Source organism: Barbus barbus (assembly GCF_936440315.1).
Source record: "Barbus barbus genome assembly, chromosome: 34".
Lineage (NCBI taxonomy): Eukaryota > Metazoa > Chordata > Actinopteri > Cypriniformes > Cyprinidae > Barbus > Barbus barbus.
Genome location: NC_136762.1, coordinates 7,639,679 through 7,665,919, shown reverse-complemented (window position 1 = coordinate 7,665,919; position 26,241 = coordinate 7,639,679). Strand labels below are relative to the sequence as shown.

Genomic DNA, 26,241 nt, shown 5'->3' with positions numbered 1-26,241 from the left:
TGCACTTCACCATAAATATGTAATTGAAGTAACATCTAACTTAACAGAAACTCAAACACAACTGAGGGGCCACTAAGCACTAACTAAAATACACAACCCTGTTGAGTTGTCAATTCCAAGCTTAAAGTAATTTAGTAAACAGCATTGTGTTCAGTTATTCCAGTTACAACAGAGAAATAAGTACATCAGTACAGACGTAAATGCTCCAGAGCCTCGACAAACACCACACACACACTCCTGCCCCTTGTGCTTCTGTACATAGTGGCTATTGTTTAGGCCGTCCCGGGGAGAGAACAGAACGGCCAGGCTGGAGCCTGACACCGCACAACACAGGGAAGTCGATGCGCACAGCTAATTGTCTTAAAAATCACAACAATCACCCATTCACGCTTCCCATTTCACTGCCATTCTCGTGGATGCTACAGTCATAATCAAGCACTAATGTACAGGAGGCACAGACTGTAAAATACTTGAGGTTAAAAGGACAGTTTACCCAAAGATGAAATTTCTGTCATCATTTTCTCATTCTCATGTCCTTTCAAATTTTTATACATTTCTTTCTTTTGTGGTACTATGGAAGTCAATGGGATCCAAAACGGTTTGGTTACTAACATACACATATATATAATGTATATACAGTGCCCTCCAAAAGTATTGGAGCAGTAAAGACAAAATTGCTCTGTTGGCTGTGGAGTCAAGACAAGACATAATATGATTAAAAGATGAATATGAGACAAAACTGCAGAATGTCACATTTTATTATTGGGTGATTCAACACAGATGTTTACTAGCTAAGAAGTTCAGCACTTTTAGAGTTTTATCCCTCTATCTGATGTGAGCATAAGTATTGGAAAAGTTGCCTCACAGGTCTTTCTAAGTGATCAGCTGTGTCCTGTTGCATTAATTCTTCAGATATTAAAAGCAGGGAATGTGTCGTATCAGTTATATCCATTATTTCTGTATTCTGAATCTTGCATTTGATGATGACACACAAACCAGAATGAAGACGAGGGAGCTGACTTTGAGAGAAAAGCAAGCAATTTGGATGCTAAAAGAAGAGAGGAAGTCAGTTAGAGCGCTAGCAAAAGCAAAGGGCATGGAGAAATCAAGAGTTTGGAAACCACCAGCAACAAACAATGACCTGATCGGCTGAGAAAACAACAGTAGTTGATGACAGACAAATCATAAAAGCTGTGAAAATGAAACCTAAAAGACGTGTCTGTAAAATCACCAACAACGTCCAGAAAGCTGGGGTGATGCTCTGACAATCTACTGTCCTCAGGAGACTTTGACACAGAATTACAGATGCTACACAGCAAGATGCAAACCTCTGACCAGCACCAAAAATAGAAAGGCAAGATTAGAGTTAGCAAAAAAGCACAAAGGTGAGCCAGAAGAGTTTTGGAACTGTGTTTATGGACCGATGAGCCTCATCTGTAAAGCATGGTAGAGGTGGTGTTCTGGCATGGGCATGTATGGCTGTCTCTGGAACAGGCCCTCTCAACTTTACTGATTATTTAATGTATGATGACAGTAGCAAAATGAATTTGGAAGGGTACAAAACCATCTTGCCTACCAATATTCAAGAACATGCCACCAGATTCATTGGGAAGTGCTTCATATTGCATCAGGACAATGACCCAAAACACCCTGCCAGTTCAGTCAAGGAATTTATAAGGACAAAGAAATGGAAAGTCTTAGATTGCCCAAGTCAATCTCCAGATTTAAATCTGATTGAACATGAATTTCTCCAGCTGGAGAGGAGAGTAAAGGCAGAAACTCCCCAAAACAAGCAACAATTAGAATTGACTTCATTAAAGGCTGGGAAAAGCATTTCAAAGGATGAGACCAAGAGTCTGGTGATGTCTATGGGTCACAGACTCACTGCTGTGATTGTGTGCAAGGGATCTGCAACTAAATAATAGCTTTTAATCTTTTATATCTGCCTTATGTTCAACTGTGCCAATACTTATGCTCATATCAATGAGTGGGATGAACTCTAAAAGTGTTGTTCTTTTTATTTGGTAAAACATGTATGTGTTGAAACGGCTAATAATAAAATGTGACATTCTGTAGTTTTGTCTCATATTCATATTTTAATCATATTTGCAAATGTCTTGACTCCACAGCCAACAGAGCAATTTTGTCTTTACTGTTCCAGTACTTATGGAGGGCACTATATATATATATATATATATATATATATATATATATTTGTGTATATGTATGTGTGTGTATATATATATATATATATATATATATATATATACACACATATACACACACACACACAGTATATATATATATTATATATATATATATATAAATATATAAAACAGGCCAGTCTTCAATTACAACACTCGATTATCTAAATAAAAAAAATAATTATAACACAACTGGAATACTCTGTTGACAAATCCACACAAAATACATCCCACTGCCCCAACCTCCCAAACAGGGTCTTCTTACACCCACATGAGTCAGGCTTTTCCCCATTACTGCTGCATCTATGATTACATTACACTATACCAGTCACTATACCACACACACACACACAATCCCACAGCAGGCCTCTGGTTCGAGCCATGAGGTCAGCGTGCCTGGAGGCTTGAGCTCTTGCCCTGCTGTAGATATGAGGTGAGGGCGCTCAGCACTGGGGGGAAAAAAGGATCCATTGTCCTCCTATTGTCTTTGGGGAGACAGACAGTATAGATGGTTTGTTACACAATGGAAAGGTAGAGGAGAATGGGACATGAGGAGTCATGGAACAGGGTGACTCTGACGGTAATTAATGACTCCTGTCTGAAACAGGGTGAGAATTAGACGCCTAAAACAACGGGCCGACAAAGACGAGGATGGCGGATAAAGACACTATCATACCATCACTGATGCCTGTTTCAATGGAATATTTTTTTTACTCAAATCAACAAAGAAAAATCACAGCAGGAAATATTGACTATATATTCCATCGAGTAACTACTAGATTATCATAATCTCCATTGCTTCAAAGCTTGTTTAAACAACTTTATACAGGGAAAACAGTGACTTGAAAAACAAGACTGGCCTAAAATCAATAGAATCAGATGCATTTTACAACATTTTTCATAATGCTTATTACGAATAAGCCTAGTGACCTCAAAATGTATTTGGGCACTTAAGCCACATTGAAAGAGATAGTGAGATAGTAAATATGCATTAATGCTGACAGAAATATCTTTTCTGAGTCAATTTTAGCCAAGAGGTCCCATTTTCAGTGGATGTATGAGGTTCACACAGGTTAACAGCACAAATAGTAAGATCTTTAATATCATCTTTTAAAACTCTAACAAACATGTTGCTAAAAGCATGTGTTTTATGCTGTATTTCTTTAAAGTAAACACCATGTGGTTTAAATCTACTACAGTGCACTACATGACATTGTTAGTGTGGTTTAAGAGTACAATTACTTTTATAAAGGATGAGATACTTTTTCATTAATTGTATTGAACTAAACTGCACAAACATGCTAGAAATTGTAAATGAGGCAGCTGGCACTGAGAGTAATGTGTCATACAGTTAATATTGTGCACTTGGACAAGTGCAAATGCCAGATGACAGCACACTTCACATCTCCAGAGACTATTGGACATTCATCCACAGTGGGGTTTGATTCATTGGCAGGTAGCCAAGAGAGAAACTGGCAAACATTATAATCCTACTTCAGATATTAAATCATTTTAGGCACTGACTCTAGTTGTATGACCAAAAACATTAGATTTCATTGCATTTCTCTGGTTTATATACATAATTATTGTGAGAATAAACGTCATTCCTTCTCTGTACCGTGTCCACAGTGCCATTACATCTCATGCTCTGATATACAGTACTGCAATCCAAGAATAACCAAACAACTGAGCAGCTCTTGCGTAAAAAAAAAAGTTAAAAATAACAGATTTAATAAAGTTAAATAAAGTAATAAGGAATAGAGGTTTATCATTATTATTATATAAATACAATCAAACATTTAAATAGTTAATTAAAAATAATATAATTAAATAAAGCACTAAAATATTTCATAAAAATGAAATGGTAAAAAAAAAAAAAAAGTCATCAAATAAATATTCTAACATTTCTTGATCTCATATATGTGCGCTTGGCATATCATTTATGGTTGCAGTCTTAAAAAGATCAGACTTACCTTATCAGACGGTCTTCAGTGTAAACAAGCTGACAGAATGCCGATAACTCAAGAGCAATGCCAGTCTCTTTTCCTATTGAATCACAAACCCTCCCACCCTGCCTTTCTCTCTCTCTCTCTGCCACCCCTCTCTATCTGGTGGCACATGCTGACACATGATTGTTATTGTGGTTTCACATTAGCACCCTGATTAGTAATGCCTCGACTCTACAAACAGAAAAACACCACTGCAGCAAACTGAATCACTACAAACGTTACTGTACTTCAAAGAGAAACTGGAAGAACAATCATTTTATGATTCATCCTGGCCTAAATATCTTCACATACCTCAAGTCCATGTTGATTTGAATATGCTTCTCATGTAGAGCTACACTCAACCCTGCAATGTAATTGTTAGAGAAAACCATTTATTACTCGGATGTTTTAACAAGACCACCTAAGTGCAAATAGATCTGTTTTTAAACAGCTGTCTGAACTGTGGGGTTCAGCTGCCCTTTTGCTGATGCTGTTTCTAAAGTTGCTCTCACCTAACTTCCTGTCTATCTGAAGGAATGGCTGCTTTAAGACACCAGATGGATGAAAAGCTTTGATGGCTACCTCTCTGCTGTGATTTTGGCAGGCCACCAACGTTGGATTTCAGAAACTACGTCTCACTCTGAGACAGAGGCAGTTGTTGGTCCTTCTTCACCATCTGGGTTAGAAAAGATGCTTTTTTCTGTTAAACCCACCAGGCAGCACAAGATAACAGGCTAGATGTGCGAACACCTAAAAGAAAGCAGTCTTATATACATGTTCAGAAAATGTTCTAGTCTGTAAAGTTCTAGTCATCTAATGACATCTAAACAGGCTGCTACAAACAGGAACATTAACTTCAGAACACGTTATAACATCGAATGCATATTCATATTGTAAACATACAAATAAAATACCTCAATGATAACCAATAAAAAAAAAAAGAAAAACATCACAAGCACATGGACAGAATAGTGGTACTACATGGATAGTAAAGTGCCATCTAGTGGTCACAATAAAAAACAAACACCAATGTAAAATAATAATAATTTAAAAAAAAAGTATGTCACATTGATCCCTAACAAGAAAAACTTAAATACAATAGAAAAGCTTTATTGAAAATTTATATTACAAACTACAAAAATAGCAAAATTATAAACTACTGTCTGACCAAATCTGAGATTAAAGTATTACTGTATGTATAAAAAACAGCATTAAAAAATTAGCACACTCAGGGGTGTTTCATACAAGTTCTTGCATTTGTAAATGTGCATAAATTAAAAACACAACATTATATAATCATCCAGTTGCAGAAACTGCATGATGGCATAATCATAGGATTTCAGTCCATACAAAGATCACTTCTTTATATTACATTAAAATAATTACAAATCAATACCTGAAAACGCGTAAGGCGCTATTGTTCATAGTTTTCTCCAAGACACAAATAACCACCAATTTAAGTCTATTAAAATACAGAAGACAGATAGACACATTTGCACAGTAAAAACATCTGTTGTTGCTGAGCATCACAGAAGTCATATATTTTGAGTACTTGCTGTTAAAAATGTTCATGGGAGGGGAACCAAACCATAAAAAGTTTGTTGGTTGTTTCAAATCTGCCATTTTATATTTATAAACAAGCCTGCATTGCAGTGAAATAATGTGAACTTTTTACAATTTATACAATTTTTACCATTAAAATATCCCATAAAAATTCAAGACATCTGAATATAAACAAAAATTCCTCTCTGCGTTCAAGCCAAAACACAAACACGCATAAGTGACATGAAAGGGCAGAGGAAACGCACACAGCTGCATCACTGAGACACACACACACCATTTCCATCTGAGCGTCACACCACCAGACTCTCTCGGCTCACAGCTCCATTCTAGACAGAGAAAACACAGCAGAACTTTGTATTAGTATAAAAATATAACATGACTGAATATTAAAGCATCGTATTCTCTTCTGCTGGGCTTAACACTGTCAAAGAAAAATAAAACAGAAATATTTTTAGAATGTTTTTACAGATAAAGATGGAAGTGTGTTTTGATCATGGTAGCTTGTCCAAAACCCAATATAACCTCCTTAAGCTACCATGACCCAGTTTTTTTTTTTCCAGTTGGGTCCTTGACCCCGGATGTGCTGAACTCTGTACACAGGCACATACTGTAAAATAGTTAAGTAACTGACTAACTAAACAATATTTTGTGGTTGACTCTTGCCCTTCAGCTGTGAAGATCCCTTGTGTCGTTTTCCATACTTGTTTCTTTACTAGGGCTGGGTAAAAAATATTGATTCTCCGATTTTATGTCTGAATGTCTGCAAAACTAACATTTTAAATGAAATATTGATAGCTAATCGAAACCATAAAAATAAGAATCGAATCGCAGAATTGGTCACAATACCCAGCCCTATTCTTTACGGTATCACTGCTCCACCCTGCTTTTTTAATATTTTAATATTCGGCGCCATTTTCTTACTCATATTTATTAATGTATATATGTTTATATATAATTATATATGTAAACAATATATATATTTTGTAATTTGATTTCATTAAAATTAAACTCAACCAGGTAACAACAATAAAACGGTTATTTTAGTATTGTTTATACACCCTTCAGGGTTATTATAGTTAACTAAAACTGAAACAAAACAAAAAAGTGTTACTTGAATTCAAATAAGCATTAACACAAAAAAGAAAAATACTAAAACTAACTAAAATATAAATGAAAATAGAAAATATAAACAACTTAATTCAACTATTAATAAAAATTATTAGAAATATAAAAATATGAATAATACCTAAAAAATACTAAAATAACTCCGATACTATTATAATATTAGAAATGGTTTTTATTTTTATATTTTAAAGTTTTGTTAATTTTAATTTAAGTTTTAGTCATTTATGTAATTTTGTAATTTTAATTATTTTTATTTTTTATTTGGCCTTAATTCACACTTGAATTAATTGTCAAGGCATAATTTTCCAAATTTTTGGTTAAAGTTTACTTTTTCCATCTAATATTTATATTTAATTGATTTTTTTTATCAGTTTAATTTTAGTTAACATTAACAACACTGAAAGAAACCAGTAGTTTCTGGTGCTAAAGACCAGCTTGACAAACCAATAAGTTTTAAAAGGATAGTTCACCCAAAAATGAAAATTCTGTCATTAATTACTTACCCTTATGTTGTTTTATGACACCTTTAAAGTCACCTTTTTGGGCCATAAATCTTTTCAGTTCCATTGCTGTCCATGCAGGATCAGGAAGCTCTCGGATTTCATCTAAAATATCTTAATTTGTGTTCTGAAGATGAATGAAGGTCTTACAGGTTTGGAACGACATGAGGAGGAGTAATTAAGTTGTGAACTATCCCTTTAATAAGCACTTTTGAATCTGGCTCTTTTACCTTTTTTAAGTTGCTCTTCTTGGACGATGCCAAACTGTCACTGTCCTCAGTGTAGGGAGGGGGAGGAGGTGGGAAGTTGCTATGATTTCCATGACGATTAGGGTTTCCGGAAGGCGGGGCGAGTGGCAGAGGTGGCGGTCCGCCGTGTGGCCCCCTGTAGCGGTCAAACCGGTCGCTCTCACTATTGAGCCGCTCGCGGCTGCGGCCTCTCTGCTGCTCACCAAGCTTCTTCTTTTCCATGGCTTCCCTGAGGAAGCTGTCATCGTACGCATCCCGACCTCCACGGCCACGATCATGCTCCAGATCCGTCAGGTCATCACGACTACGGCTGCGCCGGCCCTGGAAACCAGCCCCACGGAAGGAGTCTCCACGCCGAGGACGAGTGTCAGGAGAGTAATCTCGTCGCCGACGGTCATCGAAGACCCGGTCGTGTCCTCGTCCACTACTGCTCCACTCGTCATCCGAACTGGACAGAGAAAAGTCATGGGTTAAGAAGGACTTAATGCGTTAATTTAGCGCGATTCAATACAATTCAGTCACTCACTCTCTTCTGCCGCCTCTGGTCCCACCATCTCGGCGTGGAGGCGAATAGTCATCTCTGTCTCTGTAATTGTGGCTGATATCGTCCAAGTTTTCCATAGAGCATGCACGTCCTCGAGAGTCAGCTCCCCGCCTGGGATCATCCCGTCGGACGTGCTGAGAGACGCTGCTGATGGTGCTCATGTTTTCATCCACATCATCATACACCGTGGTAAGCTGAGGCGGTCTGGCCCGACCACGATTTCGAGAGTCTGGACCACCGTGAAGTGAGCTCACCTCACTCATACCATCCACTGGAGGATATAGATGGGAAAAACAGAATAAGACTAGAAGAGTAAAAAGGTTATGATAAAATAAACACCTACAAATAATCCCCTAACCTTGGAAAAACTGAGAATCTACAGGAAACAAAGTTTAAACAGGGTTTATTTCCTTTAGATTGCCTGTGGACTTTCACACCAATATGTAGGACATGTTTGTGAATCCCTAATCCTGTCAAAAATTGGTTGTTGGTTTAATTGTTTTCATGAAGGATCTTGATCCAGGAACATGTCCTATGTAAGTCATGTTAAACACCACTTTGTTATAACCCAACCCTCAGAGTGATAAAAGATAGTGCCCATCTCCAGAACTCACGACGACTGTATTTGCCTGGAGCATTCATTGGGCGACTGGGGTCGAGGTTGGCCAGTTCTCGCTCCATGTAGTAAAGCACCCGAGTTGGGTTTCCATCTTGGTCGGCCTGAACACGGTATCCACTACGGTCTGAAAAACATACCAACATTAGATATCAAACAGAAGGTTTCAAAGGGATAAAGTCAATTAAATATGTTACAGATGGATTATTGTAGTGACGTAGTGAAGATCTCTTGCTTACTTCCTCCACCATCGTGGTCTTGCAGGAGCGGCACTTGAGATCCTTGACCAACTGCAGCGGGACGAACAAATGATCAACCAATTAGGTTTATTAAAAGGGTCATAATACGATTTCACCTTTTTAACTTTTGTTAGGGTGTAATGCAGCTGTGTGAGCATAAACAATATCTGCAAAGTTACAAAGCTCCAAGTTCAATGCAAGGGAGAAATGGTCTTTTACAGAATTAGCATAGCATCGCCTACAGCAAACGGCTGGTAAGGGACTACAACAAAATTCTGGGTTAGTGACATCCTAAACCCAGATAAATCCCGCCCCCGGGAACATCCAACGAAGGGGGCAAGGGCATGCTGCGCTGCTTTAGAGAAGAGGAAGAAAACTAGGTGCACGTAAAAATCTATTCATATACTGTATGAATCGCGATTCTGTCTTCTAACGATCCACAAGTTTCAAAATCAATGTTCTAAAGCTGCGGTTCTCAATTTTTCCAGTTCCTAGCATCCTCCTGCTCGCCGCTCGCCACATGCTCTGCATCTTTCTCTCTCTCAGTCAGATCAGCTCAGCTGCTTCAACAATGAACTGTTCCATTTATACACTTATTTTCAAACAGCTATGAGAAGCGTCATACATGCGGTTGTCGTACTGTATTAAAGCTTTAATCATGATAAAACCGTGTATTAAAAGCTAACATAAGCAGCAGCATAATAACAGCGTGTCTAAAAGTATGAGACAACAACAAACAAAAAACATAGGCCTACCATTAAAAGCCGTGATTGCACAGGTTCTGCGCGATCCTCTTCACTAATAATATCCTCTACGTCTCAACTGGGCTCAAACTGATAAGCAAAACAGACGACACCATTGTTTACAATACAACCGGAGCACATGCCGCTGAGGTGAGGGGTGGGATGTTTAGACGCGCACTAGAGGCGGTTTAGCCAATCACAACACACTCAGCCATCTAACCAATCAAGAGCCCATTGCGAATTTCTGAGGGAGGGCCTTCACAGAACCAGGAAATCAACCGGCCGTTTTTATGCTAGCTGAAAAGCAGTGTATAATACAGGCAAAATATGTGAAAAATAATGTGATTTTTAAAAACGAAGCATGCACACATGTGGCTGTGCACCCCATAAACACAATCAAGCCTTCAAAAAAAAAAATCCATTAGACCACCCCTTTAAAGAGGACATATCATGAAAATCTGACTTTTCCAGGTTTTAAGTGCTATAATCAGGTCCCCCAGTGCATCTACCAACCAAGAAAACGTGAAAAAGATTAACCCAATAACTTTGTTTTAGTAAGCCTTTTTCTGCAAGCTTCAGAAAAAACGAGTGCGCCTGATTTCGCTCCCTTGGTGACTTGGCAAAGGGATCTCATTATAATATTACCGCCCCTTAATCTGTAAGTTTCCACCCGCTGCGCCGTCATTTTGATTTCGCAAGTGACAACGGTGTACCAGTTCTAATGCCATGGTGAAAGTTTGAGCAAAGATGCTAACTGTTCTGCCTTTGGCTTCACAGACGTGAAAATAGGCACGAAAATCGAAATAGGCACGAAAATCAGAGTGTTTCTGCTTCCACTCAAAATAGGCATTTCAAAATGATATAATAAATGATCTGTGGGGTATTTTGAGCTGAAACTTCACAGACACATTCCAGGGACACCAGAGACTTAGATTACATATTATAAAAAGGGTCATAATGTGTCTCCTTTAATGTAAAAACAATGCTGTTAAACTGCTGTTTTTAAGGTGATGAGAGGACGAGTCTACCTGAGCTGGCTCCGTCAAAGTCTCTGCCGTATCCATTGGATGGAGGACCAGCGGCACCCATGGGCATAGAGAGCATGGGTATGCCCGGCGTAGCTCCGCCAACTCCATAAGCTGGCTGGCCGTACATGCTTGGGGCGTAGAGAGTAGCTGCGTACTGACTGGGGACGCCAGACTTTACCATTTTTCCAGCCTCATACACTGCAAAGAAGTTAAAGGGTTAGTTCACCCAAAAATGGAAATTCTGTCATTAATTACTCACCCTCATGTCGTTCCAAACCCGTTAGGGCTGGGCGGTATATTGAGTTTGTACAATATATCGATATATATTTTTATAAGCGATACGGTATGAAGCAATACCGTTAATATCGATATACAGTAGTTTAATACGAGCGCATGTGAAAAAAATATCTAGGGAGGACACAGACTGAAATGCTGTTGAGAAAGTGCTAAATACAATTTGTTCTAAACATGTGACAAGCTTTATATGATGGGCTAAGATATAGTAGTCTATAGTTTGAGTTTAAAGCAGCTCTGACAGAAAGGCTGCGTGTGCCGCTGACAGTGAAGCGCTGTTTAATGCGTTTGAGATGTGCCGTTTTCCTAAATGCATAACTTACATTTCACAGGTATATTCTCCATCTGTAAATGTTAGAAAGGCATGGAAATATTTCCATTTTGCTGTCAGAGGTGCATGAGCTTTTGCTTTGTGATTCTCCGCTAAACTTCACAGACTTCGTTTAGAACGAGCGCGCCAAACAGGTAGAGCTCAATGAAATACGAGCGCAATAACTGACTAAAATATACATTTTGCTGAAATATTTGTAGTTAGACAATAAATAAGACATAGGTAGAATTTTAAACAAGTAAGTGTATTTGTATGATAGCGCTAACTGTAAAGTGACTGTAATGGGGCAATCAAAATAGCCTTTTTACTCAAAAAAAAAAGAAAACAGTCTAAGAAGACTAATTTAATTTAGAAAATTTTACTTCTGCTTTAAAAGCATTATTTTTGTTTTTAGATTGCAATGTTACAACGTTTAACCTTTTTTGCACATAATATGCCTATATGGTTGCATTCACTTTATTAGTTTATTTGTTTAATCCAAATACAAAATACTGAGATATATACCGTATACCGCAAATCATCCAAAAAATACCAGGATATGAATTTTTGCTCATGTCGCCCAGCCCTAATACCCGCAAGTTCATCTTCGGAAGACAAATTAAGATATTTTTATCAAATCTGAGAGCTCTCTGACCCTCCATAGACAGGAATGCAACTACAATGCTCCCAGGTCCAGAAACGTAGCAAGTACATCGGTAAAATAGTCCATGTGACATCAGTGGTTCAACTGTAATTTTACGAAGCTACGAGAATACTTTGTGTGCAAAGAAAACAATAACAACAATCTATTCAACAATTCTTCTCCCCGAGTTACCGTCTTCCACCATTTTGGAGAGTACCCCAGAACGTAATCAACGTAATCAGCGCTGTTTATGTTTAGTAGAAAGCGTGCTCATGCTGAATGTAAACAATGCTGATTACGTTGATTACGTTCTGGGGTACTCTCCAAAATAGCAGAAGATGGTGAGGGTGAGTAATTAATGAATTTTCTAACCCTTTAATTTAGCACAAATAATTATTTAAAACAACATAACACAAAAGGATTTTCTTTGCAAATATTCATACATTAAAAATTTTTGCAACTAATTTGAAAATTTTATTAATTGACCTTATGTTTTTTAATTACTGTAGATTATATATTTTTAACTAACCGAAAGCCCTAATAAAAGATTCACACAGAGGAATTTTGCAACACTTTTCTGGAACTCATTGTACCATGTTATTATTGTTAGTTATTATCGTTAACTGTAACTAAAACTATTAAAATATAATATAGATATCAGTTGAAAAAAAAAAAAAAAAAAAAAAAAAAAAAGTTTACTACTAAATGGAAATAAAACTAAAGCTGAAACAAATTCTAAAAAGTAATCATGATAATAAGAAAAAGTTAAAATTAAAAAAGCAAAATTGCTAAATATCAACTAAAAAAAATAAAAAAAATAATGCTAAATCAAAAGATTAATATAAAATATAATAGAATGCAAATAACACTGAAAATAACACTGACGATTAAAAATTTTACTGCCTTTTTATTCAGTCTGAGTTAGTTTCATCCTCCTAAACAGGACATTTCTGGCTAAAGGAGAATTGGAAGTGAAGGCGGTGTGGACTCACGTGCACGGGGACAGCAGCAGCGGTCCGGGCAGCAGGGGCAGCTGACGTAACAGCAGCAAGTATGAGGGCAACACTGACACCAGCAGATACCAATCAGGAGCAACAGCAGCAGGAAGCCCAGGACCACCAACACCACTAACAACCAGTCTGGAGAAGAAGAGAGGGAGGGAAAAAAATTAACAGTTGGGGAGAAGAGACAAATCTCTTGTATCAGATACTAAACAGAAGAATGAGGGCATTAAACAGAAAGGACTAAAAATAAAAACCTGTCTAAATGCAATATTGACTATATTTCTGTTTCATGAGATTTTATTTCTGTTTCATCACTTAATTTGTACCCCCCCTCCCCATGCCTAATGCTTAGTAAAATGTCAGGAGAGAAGGCATGAGGGCATTCATCTTTGGGTGTCTGTCAGTTCTGCAAGCAAAAATAAAAAAAAGTATTTGACGCATATAGAGAAAAACCAGCCGGACAGATTTTGCCTCACAATACTCTGCCAGGGCTTGATTCCAGCATGCACCACAACAACATCCTACATGCACAGACACAACATGACTCATGTGCAAACGCAGATCTCAGAAACTATTCCACAATCTGATGGAGAAAACAAACCATCAAAATAAAATCCAATTTTTCTCTAGTTGAGATCATCATTTGTTCGGTTAGAATATCCATAACGTCTCAACCAAATTACAGTATTATGCAAATCTGAGTAGGCAATAATATACAGTCATTTGGCTAACTGTAAATTACCCTACTTTTTTTTACATGACAGCTTACCAAATAAATTAATGGATATTTAATATTGTTTTGAGCTGAAATTGGTTTATGTGAGAAAAAAAGAGGATGTGGAGTGATAACAGAGATATGAAACTGGATATGAAAACTGTTATCTCAAGCATTATGCAAAGATATTTAACCACAGAATGCTGCCAATAACAATCAAGAATTCAAATAAGACGCATAATAATTAGCAACTGACGTCATTCGGAGGACACAACATACTTAATTTGACAAATAAAAACAAGTTTGTAAGTGACAGAAGTACACTACGTTGTAAAACCTAATTTTCAGTGTTTTATCAGCTGGACGCTCAAGGACACAATGACACAGCATTCAGGGACACAATGGGACACAACATTGTTTGAACACATTGTTCTTCCATCCCATCAAAACCTTGTTTATGGAGCAGAAAAAAAAATACATGGCTTCTACTTTAAGATCTATAGTTGTTGTTTTTCTAGTCTAAGGCTGTAATGAATAAGACCTGACTGGGTCTAGTGAAGGATTCAAGTATAGCTCCAAATTTAACCAGACCTCTAGAGAGAAGCATTTATTCTACCTTCCATGATCAGTAAATCAATGCCAGGCAGCAGGTCTGTAGTATTTGACTTTCTCTCTGTGAAAAAAAGACAAAGCCATAATTACTGAAAAATGCCTCACGGCATCAGCCCAAGAAGAAAAAACTGCCTTTAAGTTAAGACTATTTCTACTTTTCTACTTCTACTGCTACTATATTAATATTTGTATTTATCAATATACTACTGCTTTCTATGACATTAAAGAAATTGACTTGAATCCTTCACAAGCAAACAGTATGTACATTTATATACACACACACACACACACACACACATTTATATACACACACACACATGCATTTTCAGAAAAATATGTTATGTTTATATATTAACTCTTTCCCTGCCATTGAAGAGATATCTCTTCAATTAAGAGACAACGCTTCCCCACCAAAGACAAGTTTTTACGGCAATCGATGTTTTATGTGTATTACGGTAAGGAAAGCCCCAGTGCATGCCCTGAGTGAGTTACAGGACTTCCGGGTCTTCCGGGTGCGAATACAAGATGATCGGCATTAACGGAAGGATCGATAAAAATTCTCTCAGTTTTTTGTCCAAAATGTTGTATTTCTGATGAAACCTATCTACATTCAAGTGGTGATAAAACATGAACACATGAAGAAATAATTTTGCGGCGGGGGAAAGAGTTTATCAATTACCGGTATATGAATATAAATATATACACGCAAATAGAGAGAGAGAGAATTCACGCTTTTAATCTGTATGATAACAAACGGTTTAATTCATTTAAAGATAGGCTCTCTTAACTTTTGAGTAACTTTCACCAAAATAACTGCAGAAGTAGAACTTAACATTCTAAAATGTGACAATGACAATGTACTAGAGCCCTGCACAGGCCTCAAATTTAGGCCCTAGCCCGAGACGCTGAGGCCCTGGCCCGGCCCGTGTCGACAGTTTATCAGAATTAATGACCGGAGCCCGTCTTTTTTTTTTTTTTTTCTTCTCCCAAAACGGCTCATGTTTCAGCTATTAAAATAGTTCAGTTTTGTATGTAATGGCAAAGTGTTTATATTTTGTTTCGTTTTTTGTTTTTATGATGTTCATTTAGAAAAACATTTGGAGCATTTTTTGTTCATTAAATACGTTTTTTGTTTCTTAAAGTAACGACCAAGCGGCCAGCATCAGACCGGCAGGCTTAGCCTTCTCAAATCATCACGACTTGCCTAAAATAAAAACTAAAGATATATTAAAACAGTTCAAGCATATAACAATGTTTAAATGTTAAACCTAGATAAATGTGCGCTGCATCCAGTAGTTTGTGCGGAGAGTGGAAGCTAAAGCGCAGGACACGGAGGCACCAGCGCAATCAATTGCAATTTTTTTCAATGGAAACAATTACGCCGTAATTTTTGCTCATAAGAGTAATACATCAGTCCTAACTGTAAAGGGTCCGCTTTTATTTGTGTGCACTCACAATATCAACAAATCGTCGTGCTTTTATCTTGAACTGGAGAGCTTCACAAAAATGAACCGAAATACAGCAAATACATGCCTCACAGACATGATAAATATAGCTATAGAAAGCTTAAAATGACTACTTAACGAAATTAAAACGAAAACTCTTTAATATAACCATTATCCGTGAAGATGCACTTCTCTCTAAAGGCACATCTAATGAGGAGATGGCGAATCCTTACTATTTCCCCCGGACACATTCATGGTAATTACTTTTGCAGGGGCTTTACGGCAAGCTTTATTGCGTGTATTTGAACGCAGAACTCTTCATCTGTGCTGACGGCTCGCTGCTGCTGCGGGACACTAAACACCGTTGAGCCGCTCTTGACAGTCGCGGCAGCACGGACTCGTGTTGTTTGCACCAGCGCGGCAATTTTTTTCATCAATAATTGATGGATGTCTAAAATATAAACATAAGGAGAAGCCTAAAACAGGCCCGTGGCCCGGCCCGTGTCTGAACTATGACGTGAATATTAGCCCGAAGTCCGGCCCTAGGGAAGTAAAAAAGTCAGAGTCTGAATTTAAATAAAATGTTTTAAAAAAATTGGGGGCTAAAAGTGTGTTGTAACTCAAGTGTTACTGAACATGTACAGAGTAAAATATTACTGAAAATTGATTAGTAATGCCTTACACTACTGCGTTACAGCAAAAAAAATTGCCTTAATCTGTTACAGTAATGCATTACTTTTGTAACGCATTACTCCGAACACTGTCCATTAGCATAAATGCATAAATCAACTGCTCAAAAAATATATTCCAATTCTTTCTCTCGCAATTATATCGTTGGGTAATTATACCGTATATTAACTGTGGGCATCAGTGAGCCGTTATTAATATGAGGGGCACTGAAAACACGTGTGACCGTTTTACTTTCACTTTGGAGATTCGTGATCACATGTTTATACTATGAAGCGGCAGTACTTACTACACGCTTTACAAGATTAGATTTGTGCTCAGGACCTACAAATCATTCGCCATCGTCCTACTCTGTTGCTGGTAAGTGAAACTGCATGTACTGTAATCTAACAGGCTATCGCTAGCATGCGGCTAACCATGTGTCCCTTTAGTGGCTCCGTAGAACGTGTTATTTGTTTTCCGTGCATTTCCCAGTATGGATTCAGCACACCTCTAACCCAGTCGGGGATATTTGTGGTCCGCACAGAACTCTTATTTGACATCGTTCTTAGTTGCAAGTCCACAGCGTTCGCATGAGAGTGTGTTCTTCTGTTATCTTTGACAGCTTTTAGGTGCGTTATTGGCACTTAACTCTGCTTACGCGTCACCACCGCATCAGCACCGAAAACATGGGGAATATTTAGACAAATATAAATCGCACAACCTATTCGATATTCTATGAATAAATCGACTAATCGAATATTTGAAAATCGTGACCAATCCCTAATTTATATTCATATTATATATAAATATATTTAATATATAAACATAACACTTTTCTTAAATATATACGTCCATGTGTGTTTCCATATATACATAAATATACATAGCACATACACATAAACTTTTATTTTGGATGCCATTAATCATTTGAAAGCATAATTATTACCAAAAAAAACAATTTCCAAGAGCTCATCAAACAAAGCCCTAATTCCTCACATATGTGATACCCATCAAACACGAAAAATCTGAACAAGCGATTTTGTGGTTGAACAATGTTTGTGACGAAATCACACATTGAAATGTTTGGGTGTCCATTAATGGGAGTTTGTTTGTGAAAAGGTAAACACTTACCAAGCACAATGAGCTCTGTATAACACTCGCCATTCCCTGAAAGGTCCTGGGATGAACCAACACTACAGACGTATACGCCGCTGTCACCCCACGCGGTCTGACCAATGCTAAGGTCTGCCTCTATATATTTTAGAAAACATAAAATAGGTGACATTTTAGAGGTGATCATATCATAAATCTACATAATTTAAAACTTTATGGCACATAAAATGCAGCCAGGCTAAACCTAGCACAGCCTTTACAGGTGTGTTGTTGATGAAAATAAAATTCAAATAAATAAATAAAATATAGATAGTATAAAAAAGCTATTAATAAAAATAAATACTTTCACATTTTAAAGTCAACTTACTGTTTGTTATGCTGATCTGACGGCCCTGGTACGCAGGCCCAAATGTGACCGCCGTTTGTTTTGAACCCACTATGCGAACGGTCCTGGCGCTGTCTGCACACTCAATGTTGGGGTTGTAGTTTGGGTTGGACTGAGCAATAGCATTGTCAGCACTGCTGGGGTTCAATGCAGCTTGGATCGGGTCTCTGCAGTAGGACTTGTATTTCCAGGTGATCAGTGGGTTTGAATCCGATGTAGTGAAATCACAGCGCAGTGTGACCGGCTGGAATAATATGACCACAGATCGTGGGGAAGGACAGATCACATTGATGGCTGTGGTGCAGGCTGTGGGAGAGAAAACACGGTTGAATATAAAGGCATCCATAAATAAATGAACACAGGGAGATTCACTCCTATGAATTTAGACAGGAGTTAAGAATACTGTGGAGATCAAATACCATCCAGACTGGACTGAAAGTCCTTTGAGGCAATAATAACTCAAACCATGTCAAAAGACATTAAAAGGCTCTTACGATTTCCTGTAAAAAAAAATATTTCTTAAACACAAGGGAACAGATTATAATAAAGCAGGTGAACCACATGAAAACTGATTGTGTCAGTGAACATGTCAAATTTATTTTTAGTCAGTTCAAATAATAAACTGACTTCTCTTTGGCTTAGACCTATTGAAAGCATTTTGAATGCTCAGGAAGCAAGTGGTCCACTTGAAAAAGATCTTTCAATCACTTAAATCACTAGTTTTTCACCAGTGAGTCATGATAATAGCTGTGCTTAAATCATCATTCTAGCTGTCAAAGTCAGGAGATACGCTGTATTTATTTGCCCTAAGAGACTAAAATTGCAATAAATGTTCAATGTAACATCTTCAGTAATATTTTTAACTGAATACGAGTTAAATTTTAAACTCAAATCTGAAAAGTATCATAATTTTGGAAGGAACATGTTTATATATTCATTTGAACTGTATTTTTATACTTAGTGAAAACACAAAATATATCATACATGACTCTCTGAGGGTTATGGCTATTATATATTAGGAAGTACTGCTAGATGCATATTCCTTTTGTTAGACTTGATTGGTCTGAACTAAAAAGAAAAACCCCTAACATACAGGCCAAAGAACAATAGCCTTTCACAGAAGCTACAATTTTCAAGCAAAACTCTTTAATAATATCTTGAAAACGGATACAATGACAGATGGAGGGCCTCTACAAGCCATGCACTCCAAAAACACTACAACAGGCCATTTTGAGCATTGTTTGGGATTACTAAAACATGACTACCTCCCACACAATCCACATTAACTTACTTGCTCCCCTAACAACAAACACCAAATAAGACAAAGTGGGACCATTGCACAACATGTGTGAATACCTAGGTATATATATATATATATATATATATATATATATATATATATATATATATATATATATATATATATATAGATGTCTTATTTTGTACTCAAATCGTATATATTTAGATGCTGGTTTACATTTCATTAAAACTTGTGAATTATTAATTATACAATCATTATAGCATTCGACCACTCATTTTAATAAATTATGAGACAAATCCTATATATACTATACTGTAGATAGGTCCATATGGGCTTCATATGGACTGTAATAAAATATGATAATAAATTTATATTTTCTGTACACATACAATAATTGATTTAGAAGTGAAAACATAGCATTAGCATAACAAGAAGAAATGCTCCTACCTGTGAACAAGAGGAGGGTAAAGATTATACCCTGCGACATATTTTCTCAAATCTTTTAAAACACATGAGCTTTAAAAACTTTAATTTCCTCAAATCCTCCACAAAGTGTCGATAAAGCAGCTGTATTTTCTCAGATAGGGGCGTCCTCCACTTCCTTCTGCGGTGAGGTATGTGCGTAACCCGAAACTCAGGTGAGATACATCCAGCAACACATCAAGCAAAACGCGCGTAAATAATAGGGGTCCACAAGATAACAATACTTTGCGTGTTTAGAAATATGGACTCTTATACATTTATTTCAATTCTTGAACAATTATGTACGAGATTGTGAAACAGTATTCAGTGACTGCACATCCGCTTTGACGAGATTAACCCAAAACGTTTATTAGTACAACGCCCTGTAACCCACCTTTGGTGAGAGAAATGGTTTAGTCCACTGCCAATCTCTGAAGGCCGGGTTAATGATCGCCAAGAAGAGCGAGTAACCTGGTTAGATTCTCAAAATCTTATTTAACTACTTCTCGGTTAACTACTACCGATTTTTTAGTTAGTAAAACACAAAAGAGCTCATTCGCCACGTGTCCATGGTCCTCACACACATCATGTTATGTTAGGGGCACTGACATTGATGATTTGTGTACATTCATTTAATTTTAAAGTCAGAAGTTTAACAATATCTAAAAACTATTTTGTATTTGAAAAATAAGAAACATTTTAATGTAATTTATGTTCATCCTTTGATTTTATTATTATTGTTTATCCTAATGCACTCCCCAGATGCATATGTAATTCTATAAAAATCAATCAATAATAAATATATAGGGGAACATATGGCTATTTGTGATTATTTCTCAATGTAGGTTTATTTTTGAATGCTAGTTATAGTATAGGCTGACAACTTTTCAATGCAAAAAATGTACAAAAACCATTGATTTGGCCTACACATATATATCTGTAAATAATTTCTTCTGTTCAGTGTGTGTTTACTTTGTAACTTTTTTGATGAGTTGTCTTTTGACAACTATCATGAAACACCAGGAAATCAATTTGGGAAGTGTTAACCACATGCCTACTTGGTGTTTGAACTCATTTTGATTGCACAAACTCATGAATCAAATAATTATATGCTTTTTCTTTGTATTAAAAAGCATATCTGTGCTGTTTCTTTCTGCCTGTCCAACCAAATGTTTCCTTTCCTGTGTTATCATATTTGATGAAAGCTGTCAATCATTATGTTTGTATGTAGATTAAGTAAACAGATACATATTCCATATCTATGTTTCTCTTACAGACACGCCTACCCACAGACAATGGACAAGTGACCTCCTTAGTAATTCTTTTACTTTTAAGATGCAATGTTTTAATTTTTAGTTCTAATCATGAGCATATTTAGCGCATCGCTAAATACATTGCACTTTAAAACATTGTAAAACAGCAAAACATTGTATTTTAACAGCACACACTGCCTTGAGACTTCATCTGCAACTATAAACAATGAGGCGGGGCTTAGTAGCAAATCCCGACTTCTCCAATATGATTGGCTTGTAACAGTGTCGCACGTAGCTATCGTCCAATCACACAACGTATCATCATTCCACTTAATTATGCAGGAGGCGGGGTTTCTTAGAATAAGGGTTGGGGAACAGAACAGCCCTGTGTTTACAGTCTATGGTTGGTGCAGACAGAGTAACGACGCTATAGCGACTACAATTTTATACAAACAGAAGGCAGGACTCCTCAAAAGAAGGTAAAAATACATTGATTCCTCTCCTATCTATTAGATTTTCATATCGAACCTTAAATTAAGAGTCATCTCGTATGGTGCTTGACCTGTTTTAGGCCCATTTGCTCTTACTCATCCACGTTCGTAGCGTGCATGTTAATAATACTCTTTAAATGCATCGATCTAATTGCGTTAAAATGAAGTCAGGTAAATATATTTTAATTTTGCATTGCTATACGGTATCAATATCAAGAACACGAGATCGTCATTTGCATGCATATCTGTTTACCATCAAACATTAAGCAGGTTTTCCAGATTGAAGGATACTTGCAATACATTGTTTAGCTGTTGAAAGCCAGAATATGTTGATTAGACCTACATAATGAGATATTAACGCAATGTATATTTTTATAGCCCGCAGTTTCATACTGCAGTCATTTGGAAGATATTTGCTCAAGTTCACCACAGCATAAAGATAGATATGCATGATCTTGCACTGCAATGCACCTAAATTGCCTGCAATGCACTGTCTGATTGCCTCTTCAAGATTAATCGCTTTTTGTATTCCCCAATTGTAAGTCGCTTTGGATAAAAGCATCTGCCAAATGACAAATGAATTTCACCCATGTTTTCTTTCTGTGAAAGCAGGCCCAACCATGGGGAAGTCTCTGCTTTCTTTGCCAAAGCAGAAAGAGGACCAGGAGAACCTGACTGAAAACACAGAGTCTCACACGGAGGACAATAAACATGATGTGTCACAGTTTCCATATGTTGAATTCACAGGCAGAGACAGCATCACCTGTCCTACTTGTCAAGGGACTGGGAGGATACCTAGAGGTGAGAACAGCTCCATCTATCCATTTACCCACCCATTACTTTATACCACTCAATCTAATATAAACATATAGCTGCAACTAAACGTTTAACATTAATAAATAATTCTTAAATCAAGTGCCATTAATAATTTGCTTGAATAAATGATTATTTGGACTTGTAAAAGTGGAATTGTGTACTTTCTATCTTGGACTTTCTCACAGACCAAGAAAACCAGCTAGTTGCTTTGATACCATATAGTGACCAAAGGCTAAAGCCAAGACGAACGTAAGATCATTTCAATATCCGATTCACACCAGCATTGGATATATACACTATATATTTTATGACTGACTGTGTATTCATGCACTATTACAGGACATTGTACGTGTCTCTATCAGTCGTTCTGTGTCTGCTACTTTCTGGTTTGGCGGTGTTCTTCCTGTTCCCTCGGACTATTGACGTCTCTTATGTTGGGGTGAAGTCAGCCTTTGTCACATACAATCGAGACCAGCGGATAATATATATAAATATCACGGTAATATCTACAGCAAACCCTTTTAATTAGTATTTCAGACTTGTTAACCAATTATTACCCGTTTGATTTGTGATTCTATTCTGTGTGTACTTGATCAGATGGGACTTTTGGCAAAGTCAGGTGTTTTGTTATTTTTGTTGCCATGTTTTTTATTAAACTGTATTAAGTAAGAGTATTTTTGTCTTTCTCAGAATACTCTGAACATCACCAACAATAATTACTACCCAGTACGCGTGGCCAACATCACAGCACAGGTGCAATTCTACAAGACTGTGATTGGAAAGTCTATCGTCAGTAATGTCACCAGTATCACCCCTCTGGATATGCGTCAGGTACGTGTTAATTTATTCAAATAAATTTCATAATTAAGAATAATTTTAGATTTATAAATATAATAATGATTTATAAATAATTTTCCATGTTATGTATAAATTAAACATTTAATATAATTTATATATATTTTAAATATAATATTTGGTGTTTATAGCTTGTTTCATTATAAACCCCAAACTAAATTTTTATATATTATCTGCACAATGTTAACTTTGTAGTAATTGTATAATTAACTTAATATTATTAAAACATTAAAATAATTTTTGCATCAAAAGTAACGTTTGCTCAAGTATGCTGCTCTAAAAACATAAGTGTATAATACAACTGTACTAATACATATGCTTATTCATAATTTTAATTAAATGCCTTACTGTTTCAAGCCTAAAATTGTATTCAAGGTGAATACAAATTTTTGTACTTTACATTTTTGTATTAAAAAAAAAAAAAAAACACGTCAGTTATAGCCACACTTTAAGATAACAGAAATAAATAAGTGACCTGCATCCTCCCAATAAAGGCTGTATGATTTAGTCACATGACTTTGTAATCGGAGTTCTTCTCCATGTGTAATTACTTTGATAACAACTATTATCTATGTCAATTATCTGTTTTATTTTTAGGTTGATTTCACGGTTCCCACCATCATAGCAAATGAGATGAACTACATATTGTGAGTATTTGTCAGTCAGGCCTTACATTATACTAAAACCTTCATAAATGTGTGTGATGATTGCCTGACTCTGTTTTTACAGTGACTACTGTACCATGCCATCAATTAAAGTGCATAACATTGTTGTCATGATGCAGTAAGTATTCTTTAATGGAAAATCTGACTCATTTCAAGAATCATTGTTCAAAGAGTTTATGTAAATGAACAGACTGAAAGAAAACTGATTTGTTTTTTAGAAAAATGTTACTGTATTCTTTTATTGTTATTGTATGGAGTGTTTATCAATTGAAAAGAATGGTAGATCTTTATTAGATCAAATAATCATTAACCAAAATATTATATAACAAATTAATATTATATTTGATTGATACTATGTTTTCTTCTCTCCAGGATGACGGTAACTGTCATGTACTTTGGCCACGCTGAGCAGGTGTCTCAGGAGAAGTACCTGTACGTGGACTGTGGAACAAACACCACGTCTTCACACAGACACATGAGTGTGATACAGTGATGTGCCTCCGTATGAACCACAGTCCCTCACGTTCCCATGTGGTGAAACACTGTTCTGAGTGTTACAAATGGCAGAAGATGAAGTCTCTATTGTAGGGAAAACACGTCAGGACTGATGTCTTTCTACACCATTATCGATTCTTTAGCACAGCACTGAAGGTTGGATAGACAGAAGCACTTTAGTATATTTTGGGAGAAGGGATGACAGCAGCAGAATATTTTACATAGAGCTGCAAATACTCAAATCACTTTGACTACTCCGTTACAATTTTACTTTTTTCCTGTGGATTTGTTTAGTAATGTTAAACAGTGTGCTGCAGTTTCCATTAGATCATGCTCATTTTATTGTTATTTAGCTCTTTGCAGAGCAGGTACTCTTTAGATTTTTTTTTGAGTATGGTGTTAACTTGTATCAACATGCCAGCTTTCAGAAGTTCATGAGTTGGAGTTTTCCTTATATATATATATATATATATATATATATATATATATATATATATATATATATATACACACACACACAATTTTTGTTCAAAGAGAAATTTAGAATGAAGGTCTAAACCAGTTTTGAAAATAATGAAGTGGGCCGTTCTGAGGCCATTACAAAGTTGAACATGAATCATAAAATATATTAAAATGAATATAAATATACCTCAGTGGGATTACCATATTAAGAAAAAAAAGGAATGAAAAAGGTTATTTTGTATTATAAAAGTGGACTTCCGTTAATTGTTCTTAAAGCATTTCTTCGGTTACATTTTAGTCAAATTCAACCATAATTTTCCTTCATTTTGGTGTTGATGTAGATCATTGATAACTTAGGTGTTTCTCATTCACTTTAACCCTTTTGCTTGTTTTGTTTTGTTGGAATGGCACTTTTACATCAAAACCTTTTTAAATGGTGTTTTATTTAAATGTTATCTTCGGGAAATGATTTATCAATAAATTAAATTTCTTTGAAGAAATCTGTGTCCATATATAATTTCTCAAAATATTTTGTGGGTGTTTAGGCACACTGCCAAGATCACGTTTTATTAAAAATGATGTGTTTTGTTTCTATCATATTACAGTAGTGTTGAAGTTGTGGTGAGTTATATTAGGAAGGACTGAATAAATAAAAACCTATGTCTGTTTAATATCTAATTACTTTATGGGTTAGTATGAAATGGCACATTATTAATCTTTTTATTAGTAATATAGTCAAGTCTCTAATGCTTTTAGTTAAACGAAAACAGGTGTGGTTGCTGAAATAATCCACATGATGGCGTATTCAATATATGGTACTTCAATACACGAATAGCGTGAGCTAAAACACCATCGGGAGATTTGGATTGAAATAATGCCCACTAAGGTTAGTATTGTAAAAAAATATATATATTTTTTAAAGTATAGAGTTATTTTTGGAACCACTTAATTGTGGTGGGTGACAAAAAAATACATTTAACCACTAATATTGGGCAGTGCATCCATGGCGGTCCACCAAAGTCTGAATTCAGTTATGGCTGTGGCACTTTTACATCTTAGGCAGGTAAATACAGTATCTTTAAAGTTCAGCAGTTACCTTGTAATAAGCTAAAATGTTCAGGCACAAATGGTACCTGTATCCGTTTGTGTTCTCAATGTGCTGTGTGTATGTGCAGTGTTTCCATTTTCTTCTGAAGGAAAAACGATTCTGCACATCTGTTGATGTCATTAAAGTTCCTACTCACTTCCTCTCATGTTCCAGAACAGCAGCTCCTTCTGGTTCCACTTTAATGGGCCTCTGAAACAAAGAGCATGAGATGTTTCTACATGCATTGATTTATCATGAATGAACCACCAGTTTCAGACAGATAGAGTTACAATATGCCCTGTCCCTTACAGAACATTCTGTACGTTTGACATGTATCATGCTGGAGTCAGTCTTGCCAACAAAGCATTTAACAATGATGTCTAAAAACAACAAATAACCAGGGATC

The 26,241-nt window shown here is 36.3% G+C and overlaps 2 protein-coding genes across 6 annotated transcripts; one reads left to right on the top strand and one right to left on the bottom strand.

Moving 5' to 3' along the window:
• Positions 1 to 5,283: 5,283 nt before the first annotated feature.
• LOC306853961 (lipolysis-stimulated lipoprotein receptor-like) lies at positions 5,284 to 19,878 on the bottom strand. 4 transcript variants are annotated; one of them, XM_079391685.1, is made up of 11 exons: positions 19,697 to 19,878; positions 17,971 to 18,294; positions 17,622 to 17,741; positions 14,381 to 14,437; positions 13,038 to 13,184; positions 10,799 to 10,996; positions 9,028 to 9,078; positions 8,787 to 8,915; positions 8,155 to 8,443; positions 7,611 to 8,076; positions 5,284 to 6,081 (listed from the first exon to the last, which is right to left on the bottom strand). In XM_079391685.1, exons 1-11 carry the CDS (start codon positions 19,734 to 19,736, stop codon positions 6,046 to 6,048), a joined length of 1,857 nt encoding a protein of 618 aa, XP_079247811.1. In that variant the 5' UTR covers positions 19,737 to 19,878; the 3' UTR covers positions 5,284 to 6,045. The 4 variants fall into 4 exon arrangements, with proteins under 4 accessions (XP_079247811.1, XP_079247812.1, XP_079247813.1 ...); XM_079391686.1 differs by having other exon boundaries at positions 8,802 to 8,915; positions 19,697 to 19,867; XM_079391687.1 differs by lacking the exon at positions 14,381 to 14,437 and having other exon boundaries at positions 19,697 to 19,869.
• Positions 19,879 to 21,305: 1,427 nt separating this feature from the next.
• Positions 21,306 to 25,417, top strand: LOC306854212 (transmembrane protein 106B-like). Of its 2 annotated transcripts, none has more exons than XM_079392044.1 (8): positions 21,306 to 21,443; positions 22,065 to 22,256; positions 22,457 to 22,520; positions 22,611 to 22,770; positions 22,962 to 23,102; positions 23,724 to 23,773; positions 23,856 to 23,909; positions 24,164 to 25,242. In XM_079392044.1, exons 2-8 carry the CDS (start codon positions 22,076 to 22,078, stop codon positions 24,282 to 24,284), a joined length of 771 nt encoding a protein of 256 aa, XP_079248170.1. In that variant the 5' UTR covers positions 21,306 to 21,443; positions 22,065 to 22,075; the 3' UTR covers positions 24,285 to 25,242. The 2 variants fall into 2 exon arrangements, with proteins under 2 accessions (XP_079248170.1, XP_079248169.1); XM_079392043.1 differs by having other exon boundaries at positions 21,322 to 21,443; positions 22,068 to 22,256; positions 24,164 to 25,417.
• The last annotated feature ends 824 nt before the right edge of the window (positions 25,418 to 26,241 follow it).